The sequence below is a fragment of the Pteropus vampyrus genome, unplaced genomic scaffold (assembly GCF_000151845.1).
Source record: "Pteropus vampyrus isolate Shadow unplaced genomic scaffold, Pvam_2.0 Scaffold309, whole genome shotgun sequence".
Taxonomy (NCBI): domain Eukaryota; kingdom Metazoa; phylum Chordata; class Mammalia; order Chiroptera; family Pteropodidae; genus Pteropus; species Pteropus vampyrus.
Genome location: NW_011889090.1, coordinates 360576 through 372173, shown reverse-complemented (window position 1 = coordinate 372173; position 11598 = coordinate 360576). Strand labels below are relative to the sequence as shown.

At 65.6% G+C, this 11598-nt stretch overlaps 1 protein-coding gene across 1 annotated transcript in view; it reads right to left on the bottom strand.

Annotated features, from left to right (window-relative positions):
* Positions 1 to 11504, bottom strand: part of MIB2 (mindbomb E3 ubiquitin protein ligase 2) — a 16963-nt gene extending 5459 nt beyond the window's left edge. The window contains exons 1-20 of the mRNA XM_023521635.1: positions 11055 to 11504; positions 9900 to 9987; positions 8116 to 8242; positions 7284 to 7330; positions 6014 to 6284; positions 5770 to 5941; positions 4622 to 4728; positions 4321 to 4515; positions 4090 to 4232; positions 3879 to 3986; positions 2758 to 2862; positions 2291 to 2674; positions 2052 to 2200; positions 1816 to 1972; positions 1564 to 1724; positions 1337 to 1463; positions 1009 to 1242; positions 418 to 599; positions 163 to 341; positions 8 to 77 (exon numbers count right to left, since the gene is read on the bottom strand). Of these exons, the coding sequence (XP_023377403.1) occupies positions 8 to 77; positions 163 to 341; positions 418 to 599; positions 1009 to 1242; positions 1337 to 1463; positions 1564 to 1724; positions 1816 to 1972; positions 2052 to 2200; positions 2291 to 2674; positions 2758 to 2862; positions 3879 to 3986; positions 4090 to 4232; positions 4321 to 4515; positions 4622 to 4728; positions 5770 to 5941; positions 6014 to 6260 (2720 nt within the window). The 5' untranslated portion in view covers positions 6261 to 6284; positions 7284 to 7330; positions 8116 to 8242; positions 9900 to 9987; positions 11055 to 11504. The remainder of the gene's footprint in view (positions 1 to 7; positions 78 to 162; positions 342 to 417; positions 600 to 1008; positions 1243 to 1336; positions 1464 to 1563; positions 1725 to 1815; positions 1973 to 2051; positions 2201 to 2290; positions 2675 to 2757; positions 2863 to 3878; positions 3987 to 4089; positions 4233 to 4320; positions 4516 to 4621; positions 4729 to 5769; positions 5942 to 6013; positions 6285 to 7283; positions 7331 to 8115; positions 8243 to 9899; positions 9988 to 11054) is intronic.
* Between the last annotated feature and the right edge of the window lie 94 nt (positions 11505 to 11598).

Genomic DNA, 11598 nt, shown 5'->3' with positions numbered 1-11598 from the left:
GCCCTACCCACCTGGGCGCAGCTTCTTGGCGATGACCACCTGGCACCTGATGCACTTCTTCATTCTGCGCGCGCACTCTGCGGGAGCGAGCACGAGGTTGGGCTCGTTCGCGCCGCCCTTCCCCCTCCCCCCCCTCCCCGAACCCCGGCGCCGCGCACTCACCCTCGCACACCGTGCGGTGCTGGCACGGCGAGAACGACACCAGCAGCGCCAGCTCCGAGCACACGAGGCACTCGGCAGCCTCGGGCCCCGATGGCGCAGCCACGTGCAGGTTCGTCACGGTGTTGGGGGTGCTGAGCACCAACCTGGGGCCTGGGGCTACCCCGCCCACCTGCCGCTCTCTGCAGTTGGAGGAGGGGGCTTGAAAGGGCCCGGGGTGAGGGACCCGCCCCCCACTCCCCACCTCACCGGGCTCACCGGAAGCGCTGGGCACAGCCCTGCAGGGTCTTCAGCACGTGGCCCTCCGCGGCAAGGTCCAGCGGGCTCAGTCCCCGGTGGTTGGCGTAGCTCACATCTGCGCCCTCCAGCGCCAGGTAGCAGGCGACTGCCTTGCTCACTGTCAGCTCCGCGCTGCTGCTCGGGAGGCCTGAGGCCTGTAGCTGGGTGGCAGACAGATGCGGTGAGAACCCTAGCAGCGGAGTGCTGGTCGGAGGGAGTCTCTGTGGGCACCGGCTGCTCCGGGCCAGGCACCCGCTCTGCCCGCCCCGCCCCCCCCTCCCCGCCCTGTGTCAGAGTTCTCTGGAACTGAGGCAGGCAGGAAAAGCGCCCTTGGGGACAGCTCCCGAGGAGGGGCCAAGTTCTGAGCCCACCCCCACCCCCTTCCCGGGCTGGTCAGGACACACAATCTCAGGGATGCTGGCCATGCTCTGTGAAGATGCCTCCTGCAATCTGCGGTCCCCCAGACTGCTGCACCCCCGAGAGGGCCTGGCTCTGGGCTGTCACCCATGAGGGATGTGGACAACCACTCAGGCCCTGCCGGAGCCTGCAGCCAGGTCCACACTTCCTCACCCTGGACAGCAGCTGCAAGGGCCCTGGGTCCCCCCCAGCCCCATCTGCCACCAGGGGCAGCAGCTGGTGATGCCGCAGTGCCACGTGCAGGGCCGTGTCCCCCTCCTCATCCTCGGCGTTGACGCTGCAGCCAGCGTCCACCAGCAGCAGCAGCAGCCTGACGTGCGCCTGCCTCACGGCCAGATGCAGCGCGGACTGGAGCTTGTGGTTCCGCACATTCACATCACAGCGGCCCTGGGGGGCGGGGGCAGGGGCGCAGGCTCAGCGCAGGGACCCTAGTGGGCCCTGACTCCCAGTCCCTGGGCCGGCCGGGGTCCCGTGTGCACACCTCTCGGATGAGAGTCTGGGCCACCTCCCAGTGGTTGTTGAGAGCAGCCAGGTGCAGGGCCGTGAAGCCGTCCTCTTTCTTGGCATCCACCAGCTGCCGTGCCCGAGCCAGGATCCTCCTGACGGCTCTGTGGGAGCAGGGGGACATGGCTGGGGTCGGGGCATCCCCGGAGTGGCCCAGTGTCCGCAGGAGCCTGGCCACCAGCTGTGTGCCCACCCCAAACTCACAGCACATGGCCCTTGAGGGATGCGTGGTGCAGTAGGGTGAATCCTTGGCCGTTGGTGGCCGTGACGTCGATGCCTGGCACCGCGGTGAGGACCTCCACAATGCCACTGGCGCCGGCTCCCGCTGAGATGGCACAGTGCAGGGGTGTGTTGGCATGAGCATCCTGTCGGTGGTGGGTCAGGGGTCACTAGGTGGTAGGTCACTGCCACTGTCTCTTTGAGCCCAGGGATAGAGCCAGGGGCCCTGGCACTCACCGGCAGGTTGACGTCACAGCCACACTCACACAGGACCCTCACCACCTCCAGGAAGCCCCTCTGCACAGCCACGTGCAGTGCTGTGCTCTGGGCGCCGTTGAGAGCATCAGCCCTGCACCCGGCACCCAAGAGCACCCGGGCGGCCTCGGGCTGGTTCCTGGTGGGAGAGGGAGCAGGAAGGGCGCTGTGCCCACTGGCTGGATGGCAGGCCCAGCCCCCGCCCTCCCGGGCCTCACCCCAGGGCCGCGTAGTGCAGCGCCCTGTTGGCCTCGTCGTCCGGCAGGTCCACGTCGGCCCGAGCCTGCAGCAGCAGCCGCACCAGCTCCACCTGGCCGAGGTAGGCAGCCACCTGCAGGGCAGTCCTGCCCTGGTTCTTGGTGTCCACCTGCAGGGAGAGCCGGCAAGTCAGTCCCTGGGCGGCCACCCCCTCCCTGGGGCTGGCGGCACGGGCAGGAGCGTGGGCTCTCGGGCTCGCCTGCTGGGGGTGCCTCCGTGCTAGGTCCAGGGCCCGGGCCACATTGCCCAGGGCCACCTCCACCACCAGCCTGCCGGGGTGCTCTGCGTCACTCTTCTGGGCTCGAAGCCTGTCCAGGGCGACGCTCAGGGAGCCTGGGGGGTGGTGTGGCGGGGCTGAGATCACGTGCTGGCTGGGGGCAGCCCCGCCTCCCACTGGCTGCCGGAGCTGGGTGCCCGCGCTTTTATTCTCCCGGGCACGCTCAGCCACGTCCAGGTTGGCCTCCTCCTCGGGCCGGTAGGCCACCAGGCAAGAGGGGCTGAAGGTCCACAGCTGGCCACCAACCGCCACACATAGAGTCCCGTCTCCAAACAGCTTCACCACCTTCCCGACGCAGCCCAGGGCCTAAGTGGGGAGAGGAGGGGTCATAGGCAGGTCTCCCGGGGGTGGGGGCGGGGGCGAGGATGGGGGGTGGAGGAGGGACTCACAGAGGCCATGTCATCTGTCCACTCGCCATGCCTGGCCTGTAGCCGCTTCACCGTGTCCAGGTCGTCTATGACCCGCACCACGTCCCCCACCCAGAAGGAGTTGTGCTGAGTGAGAGAGAGGCCGTAAGGGGCCCAGGCAGGGGTGCGGAAGGGCGTCCCCACCAAGCTCCACAGGACAGACAGGCCTGAACTTGACCCCAGCCCTCGCCCAAAAGCACAACCAGAGGGCCACAGGTGACTGGGGCAGTACTGGGTAGCCCAGCTCCAGAGCCATGGGAGTGGCAGCTGGGCAGTGGCATCCAGACCAGACAGAAGCCAGCTCTGGGGTGAAGTCTAAGGCAGGACTGTCCCTGTGCACACAGACGGGGGAGCAGACAGCATGTTCAAGGCCATCGAGGCCAGACTGGAAGAGTGTGGGAAGCATGGTGGGGAGGCATGGTTCCCGGACGAGGGCTGGAGTCTACAGCATGGGGCCAGGCCCACGATGACAGGAGCAGGGCCAGAACAGCATGTGGGGGTGAGACCAGGCGCCACCTCCCCACCCCCAAACCTTTCCTGGAAAGTCCCCCACACCTGTGCCCTCATCTGTACAAAACTACAGACCACCTACCTTGTGAGCCCCATCCTCAAAGGGGTCTCAGACTCCAGGTCCCCAGCGGAGCGCTGGCGTGCCCCCTCACCCGCACCTAACCCCTGCCAGGGCCCCATCCACGGATGTCACCCCCCTGCTCCTCACTGACCTCCCTCCTCCATTATGCATCTGCGAAATTCTACTTCCAAAATGCCTCTCCCCAAGCCCAGCGCCCTGGGCAGAGCATCCACCTGTCCTAATGGGCCTTCCCACACCCTCGCCGCTGGGTGCATTTGGGAAAGCAAACCCAGCCACACCGCCTGCCCGCGACGCTTCCCGGGCCTTCTCCAGCCCCAGGAGAGACACCAGGGTCTGACCTGCTGGCTCCAGCTGCCAATGGCTCGCGTGCCTTGCCCTCCTGTATCCCGCCACACCTGGATCCCCTCTCAAGGGAACTGACCCCCACCAGGCCCTCCCCCTTCCTTCGGGGCTGAGCAGGTACATGGAGGGGGTGCGGAGGGGACGGGGCTTGGCCCAGCCCCCCATGCACCTTGGTGAGAGCCCTAGGGTGGAAGGTCCATCGGGTCTCGTGGCTGAACTGCACGCGCACGTCCCCACGGTCTGTGATGCGGTGCACGGTGCCCGTCTGTCCGATAAACTGTGGCAGGTCGTGGAGACTGTGGCTGGGTGAAGCAGGAGGGCTGGGCATCCAGAGGATGCGAGGGGGGGCGGGCACGGGGCCAGTGGGCGGGGCAGCTCACCTCTGCCATCCTGGGGTTCCACCCGCCGTGGCCTTCCTGCATCTCCCTCAGGACGTCTGTGTCTAGCAGACACTTGACTTTGTCCCCATGCTGGAAGGTCTGGCTGTCAGCACTCACCCTGCGCTGCAGCTCTGCTGGCTTGCCTGGGGACAGGGAGCAGGCCCAGCTCAGGCAGCGCCCCCTCGCCTCATCCCCTCAGCTGGGGCAGGAGGGCGGCTGAGCAGCCCTTACCGAGTACAGGAAGGTGCTCCTTGTAGTAGAAGCCACCAGCTGCCTCTGCCACACACTTGAGGTCCACCTTGCCCTTGTGGCCCATGCGGTACACATTAGTGGTGCCATCAGCCCACGTGACGCTGGCCACGCTCCGGCCTGTCTCCACGTCCCAGCCACGGATGTCCACCACCCGACCTGGCTTCCCTTCCCCTCCTAGGGAGACAGTGCCCCCACCAGCAGGCTAAGCCAGGGCCGCCTGGCTGGCTGAGCCGCAGCCAGCGCCAGCCCAGCCCCACCTCCCCAGCACGGCCCCACTCACCGTCCTGGGAGCCCCACTCCCAGTCGGGGCCCCGCACCACCATGGCCCCCTGGAAGATGCCCCTCAGCGGGATCCGTAGGAGGCCCTGGCGAGGGCTCAGTGTCACCCTGCGAGAGAGTGGGTCTCGGGCCATGCACAGCGGCAGTATGATGGCACGGGCCCTCTGCTCTGCGTGGCCTCGCTGCACCAGCCCCAGCTCCCACTCACGCCTGGCCCTGGGCAGCTGCTCCAGGCCAGTGCCCGCCCCGCTCTGGGCCTGGAGTGAGTCTGCTGACCTCGGCCCTCCAGGAGTCCACCCGATGCCGAGCTGGGAGGGCACCCGGGGCCAACCCTCACAGCTTGGCCGGTGTCACTCCAGACCTGCTGCCCCCAGAGAGCTGGGCACCGCTGAATTCGGTGCACTGTCTGACCTGGGGAGGGCTCAGCACGTGGGGGACGGAGCAGTGAAGAGTACAGGCCTGGCACCAGCGCCTGGACGGCTGGCCTGGGCCCCCTCTGGCCACGGGCAGCTGTGATCTCACACACGCACCTCGCTGCCATGTGTGTGGGAATGCCCAGGAGACAAGGGATGGGACGGTGCCTCCCGGTGCCCACCCCAGCCCAGCGGCCTCCTCCCCAGCCTGATCTCCGCTGACCACAAAGGAGCCTCCCAGCCAGCCCAGTAGCTCCTCCCCAGCTGTGCCGAGGGGCTTGCTCCCAGTGTGGGCCGCCCACTCCAGGCCAGGGCCACCACGGGGATGCTGGCTGCATGGCCCATACAGGCCACCCTTAGTGCCTCTGCCAGAGCTGTACCGGGGGGAGCTGCGTCCCACCGTGGGGGTGGTGCCAGGACAGGAGCAGCCGGCCACAGCTCGACCTCTGCAGCCCTGCTCAGCCGGGGTGGGAGCTGGTGTCAATGGCCAAGCCCCTAGATTGACACCAACCCTGGCCTTTCTTCAAGGAAACGGCTCAGGAAGGACTTGGCCTGTCCCCTAGGGAGTAGTCAGCAGGATGCAGTTCCCGTCCTTCAGGGCTGAGGCCTGGTCGGCAGTCAGAGGTGCTTGTCAGGAGGCCCTGGATGTCACCAGGAGGGCCCCAGGGCCGCCAGGGCCCCCGCCAGTCAGGCGCATGCCTCGCGGTCCGCGCGGCGCGGCGGGGGCGGGACTCACGGGCGCGAGTGGGCCGTCTCGTAGCGCTGGAAGGCGTGGGCCAGGTCGTGCTTGTCGTGCATGTAGCACTGTGTGCACAGGTCGTAGTCGAAGCAGACGACACACTTCCAGCGCATGCCGCGCAGGCCGTGCTTCTTGCAGCAGTCGCAGATGATGTTGGGGTGCCGCACGCCTGGGGGCGGGGCGGGGCGGGGTCAGGGAGGGGGCGGTGCAGCCCCGCCCCCCGCCCGGCCCGCCCACACACCGATCTGGGCGTTGTCGTAGAGCAGCAGGTCGTGCCCGCCCTGGTAGCCCGCGCGGTAGTTGGTGCGCGTGCCGTGGTCCCACTGCACGACGACTGTGCGGTCGGGCGTCGAGGGGCTGCCGTGGCGGCCGAGCTCCACCACGGTGCCCACGCCGCCCTCGCCACCGTCCTGCGGGCCCCACTTCCAGTCCACGCCGCGCACCACGCGCATGCCCACCTGCACGCCCGCCTGGGGGTCCGGGTCCATTGTGGGTGGGTGCTGCTGCGGGACCTGTGGGCAGAGGGCACACTCAGTCACAGGACGAAGGCCACAAAGGCTCTCGACGGCTCCGAGGGCTGCCAGGGAGACGCGGATAAACCCACCCAGGGGGAGCTCAGCCGGGACGGGAGTAGGGTATGTGCCAGGCCTGGGCAGAGAGCAGGTGGTGAGCATGCCCACTGGTGACAGCAGCAGGGGAGACCAGCCCGCCAGGGCCGAGGTGACACTGCCCTATGGCGGGCATGAGCAGAAGAGGGGGGCAGTCCCGGTGAGAGGACAGTGGATCCCCAGGGAGCAAGGCTGGGCAGAAGGTCCCCTCAGCCACCACCCTCTAGCACATCCGGTTCTGGGTAGCTGGCACGCAGCAGACCACCAACACGCTTAAAAATGAGTGGGCGTGGATCGCAGGCCTCAGCAGGGAGGATAAGGCCAGAGCTGAGAACTGCTCATCAAGGCACCACTGAAGGGCGACCAAGGCCATGACACCCAGGCCGAATCTGCAGTGCACACACCCTGCAGAGAACACGGCCCGGGGACAGCAGGGAAGCCCACCCGCCCACCCACCCCGATGCAGCAGGCGCCCCAGTGGGAATGTACAACCCTGACAAGGCACCACCCAGTGACAAACATGCTCCGATCTGCTCCCCAGCCCGCTGCTCAGCAGCATGACACCACCCACACCCCAGAGGTCAGTGGGCAGTGCCTCAAGGTCACTACTGGGCCTTCTGGGGAGAAACGCAGACCGGCCCTGACAGGTATGTACCAGACGGAGGTGACGCCCATGCTCAGTCACGGCAGCACCCTCCCCGGGGCCCTGAAGGGTGAATCAGGACCCGAGGGAGCAGAAAGCCACCCGCCCCACCAACAGCCATACGCCTGCTGCCCGAATCCACTCATAGAAAGGTCACGTATGGGACAAGCAAATCCAGGGCGCCAGTCAGGGAGGCAGCGACAGGGGCGGCCACGGGGGGCTCCGAGACCAGGAAGCTGCTCATTTCCTCATGTGTTCACCTGGCGGACTTGGCTTGCTTGGGGCCTGTGCCTCTCCTTCTGTGAGTCTTCAATAAAGGTTTTTAGTGACGTGAATGGGTTTGACAGTTAAGAGCAAAATCAACAGGACTTGGAGGAGGAAGGGGTGCGGGGACTCCCACAATGTAAGGTCCCAGAGACGCAGGACCTCTCGTGTCTGTCAGGACCCCGCAGCTGGGGAGAAGCGGGCTGGGCCCCGTGCAGAGCGGGGCGGGATGCGACAGCTCACAGGCCAGAGGGAGACGCTGAGGCGGGCCAGGGTGCAGCCGAGGAGTGGACGGCTGCTGCCGGCTCCCGTGAGGGCCCAGGGAGGAGAGCCACATCAGCCTCCACCCAGCCCCACCTAGGGTCCTGGGCCCTGCCACACCCCAGGCCCCGCCAGCTCAGGAGACACCTTGGCCCGCTGAGGCCGCAGGTGGACTGTGAGGAAGGCAGTGGCCAGGCTTTGCCCGACTCTCGCTCCAGCCAGCAGCAGCAGCCCGAGCCCCGGCGTCACCTGACGTCCACGCTCTGCCCTATGCAGCTTCTGAGGCCTGCATCCAGCACAGGGCGGGCAGAGCAGGCGCACTGCCCACAGAGCGGGGTTCTCGGTCCGTGCCCAGCCCTGGGCCCATGCAAGTGACCCCGCGTATCCTCAGAGGCGCGCACTGCTCAGCCAGCTGGGCAGGGTCAGTGTGAGGGTCGCTCCCCCGCCCCACCTGAGCCCGGCGGGCCTCCCCCAGAAACGGACCTCCTGGAAGGACGAACCTTCCCGACCCCACGGCCAGCTAGGAGCTGGTCCCCGGAGAAACCGCTCTCTACCCCACGGCCTCACCTCGTGGGCCGCGCTGCCCCTCTGCTGTGGCCTGTCAGCTGCCCTCCCCTCCGTGGTCTCTGCGAAGATGGGGTGCTGCGGCCTGAGGTCACAGCGGGCCGCACCAAGGGCTCTGGTCCTCCCAGACCTGCCACAGCGAAAACGCCCACGTCAAGCATGACCACAGATGGGAGGGCCCTGCGGGCTGCCACCTCAGCAGTCAGGTGTGGCAGGCCATCCACATGTGGCCTTAGCCTCCTGCCTGGTGCCACTTAATCAGAAGTTGCCACACGTCTGACTCAGAGCAGCACAGCCTGGGAGTGGCCTGCTGGCCAAGTGGTGTCATTGTCCCGTAGGGCCCAAACCCACATGCGCCCTCCCCCTGTCCAGGGTCCCCTAGAATCAGCTGTGGTGGCGGGTCACACCTCGCCCCCCCAACGCTCCTGTTGGGCTGCAGTTGGCCAGAGCAGCCTCACTCCAGGCAACTGCGGGCCTAATGAGAGGTCCCTGCTTGCAGGGGGCACCCCAACTGCAGGGCCTAGAAACTGGCCCCACTGCGGGATAAAGAGGACTTGGGGCAGGAAATGACCCAAGTGCCAGTGGCCAGTGCTGCTGTCACAGGACAACATGCCCTATGAGGCCAACTTCGGCCTGCCTGGCCCACCGCCGCAACTGCCCATCTGCTGGCCTGTGGCCCTCCTGGCCACATGCTGTAGGACCGTCTCCAACAAGGCTCAGGCAGAGGCGAGTGTGGCTTGTACCAGCCCCACTCTCAGGGGAATGGCAGAGAATGGAGCGGGGTCAGCAAGCCTGGCAAGGTCCGTGGGAGACGAGGACGGGGGTAGACGTCAGCTGGTGGTGGCTTCACGTGGGACAGTGGGGTGGGGGCACCAGGGCAGGCCAGCCTGTGACGAGGTGCCAGCACCTGTTGCTCTCACAGCTGGTATTTTTAGCACAGCCAGTTCTCCTCCAGCGCTGGCCAGCAAGCCGCCACCCTCCCAGGGCTGTCCCTCGTGGGAGCCCGCCAGCCCACATGGGACACAGTAGGTTGTGGGCCTCCACTCACCCCTCACCTCTCACCCAGACCACACCCCTGAGAACGGTGGAGAAGAGGGGTATCCCGCCCTGACGGAACCCACGGCCGAGGAGCCTGTCACCTTCTCGCCAGCACCCCACGCCTGGAGGTCTTGGAGTCGCGCTCTGCTCCAACACCTCTGCCCAGCATCACCGCAGGGCCTGAGCAGGGCCACCAGCAACGCCTGCCTGCTGCCCCTGCTGCGTACCCGCCACAGCAGATGGGACACCCAGTTCCCAAGGCTCCGAAGCACTTCAGCGCAGCATTCTCCAGCCCTCGCGAGGCAGGCCACGTGGCTTTCCATTGCCTCTGCCACTTCCCTGCACCCACATCCCTGCCTGGTCTTTGTCACTGCTGCCCCCAGGGCCCGGCACATGGCCAGTTGTGTTCCACATGACGTCTAGTCCCCAGTGTCCAAGCTCACCACCTCAGAAGGTCCCGCCGGGTTATCTGGGGTGGCGAGTGAGAGACAGCCCAGGTCAGGAGTAGGCAGGCAGCGATGAGACCCAGAGGGGCCAGGGAGGGAGGGAACCCCCACTTCAGCGGGAAATAGATCTGTAGCTTTTTCTTTTTCTTCCTCTGTCATCTTCCTCAGAGTTTACAGGCTGGGCCCGTGGCTGTCACCCAAACCTCCCCAGAGGCTGTCTCCATGGATGTTTAAAATGACTCTGAGGCCACCAGGGCATGAGGACCTGGATGACAGACGTGCTTTATCAAAATTGGAACTTACTTTAGAACACACACCAGCCTCGTGCCAGCATCCCAGACATTTAGCTTCTATTTCCTGGGTCACAAATTTGCTCAGCCAGCAAGATTTCCTGTTGAAAACCAGCAGCCATTGCCGACACAGACCAGAGCAAATCCGGCAGTAGGCAGCCGGCAGGTCTGCGAAAAATGGCTTCGAAAGGCAGTTTCACACTTTCAGCATTCACCGTCTCGACCAATCATTGGATTTGGGTCTGTTCTGTCAACAGCTCGATTCCCTTTTCACAAGGGACCGCCAGTTCTCGGTGACAGAGCTATTTACAAGCCATGCACTGAGACAGTGTATAAGGAAGGTGCTCCTTCACTTGTGAGTATTTTACTGGAAAACCTTAAAACCATAAAGATTAAATCACATGTGTGGCTAGACTGGCAGAATGCCTTTCTTTATTCAGGAGAATAAAGCTGCATGGAGCTGAGACTGCAGGGGACCGAGGCAGCCACGCCCCTCCCTGCACCTCCAGCTGTGCCTGATGATGCTGGCGGATCAACACGGTGTGTGGCACAATGGACAGGCTCCTGTCACGTGGCAGCTCTGGCTAAGACAGAGGTGGACATCCTGGGTGCTCAGAGGTCTGGCTGATTAAGGACATGCTTGAAGCCCTGAGAGCTAAGGAAACTCCATGTGGCCCACTGTGAAGACATCTGCTGGGGGAAGGCCAAGTGCAGGGTGGTTGTCACTCAAAGCCTGGCCACCCAGGCGGAAGCCCTCGGGCTCCCTGCAGACTGGCCTGTCACGCCCCACCTGCTGCACAGGCTAGCATCTTGGTGGGAACTGTGACATTCAGATACTTGTTGAATCTGGCACAACAGGCCAGAGAGGAATGGCGACAGAAGGGGACCTGCCAGAGAAGACCATTTTGCCGGGGCTTCCACAAGCTCAGGCTGCCTGAGCCCCCTGCCCCACTAGTGCCCACCAGGAGTCTGTCTGACACTTTTGCTTAGTTCTTCAATTGATTCTGAACTCGGAGAAAGGCAGAATTATTTGTCACCCCCCTTCCCACACACACACACTAACACACTCAAAAACAAGCAAAACCCCTTTGACACGGCCTCCGACAGAATCCACAGGATGAAAGCGCAAAATCTAAACTACGGCGCCACAAGCCCGTCCGGAGCTCACCTCTCTGGCCGTCCAGTCCCCCCCGCTGCCCGCCGTGCGCCTGCTTGGCTGTAGCTCTGAGACCTGGAGACTTGGGGACTGGCACTCAGCTTCAGCGCAAGCCCGGAGTCATCAACCCTGTGGCGGCGGAGAGATGCCAAGACGCACAGTTAGCACTTCGGACGGGACCGCACGGACAGGGCTAGCCTGTCTGCTCCTGGCCTGCCCGCTCCTGGCCTGCCCGCTGTCTACGCGCCCATTCCTGGGCCAGCACTCAGGACACCCAGGGCTGCCCCAGGGGCCTGCCTCCTGCCCTGCAGGGATCCCAGGGGTCTGGCGGCCCCAGTCCTGCTGCAGCCACTGTCTGAGTGGCCTGGAGTGCAGCTGGAGGGCTGGCGGCCCTGGCTCTGCAGACGTCAGGGCCCCGCACTGCGCCGTGCACACAGGCGCCCGCCCCAGGGGCGAGCGGGGACGCGGGAGGGACAGGCGCCCACCCCGAGCCTGACCCCGCCCCCTGGCGTTCTACCCCCCTTCTTTAGGAGGCCGCCCGGCCCCGGCCGCAGTC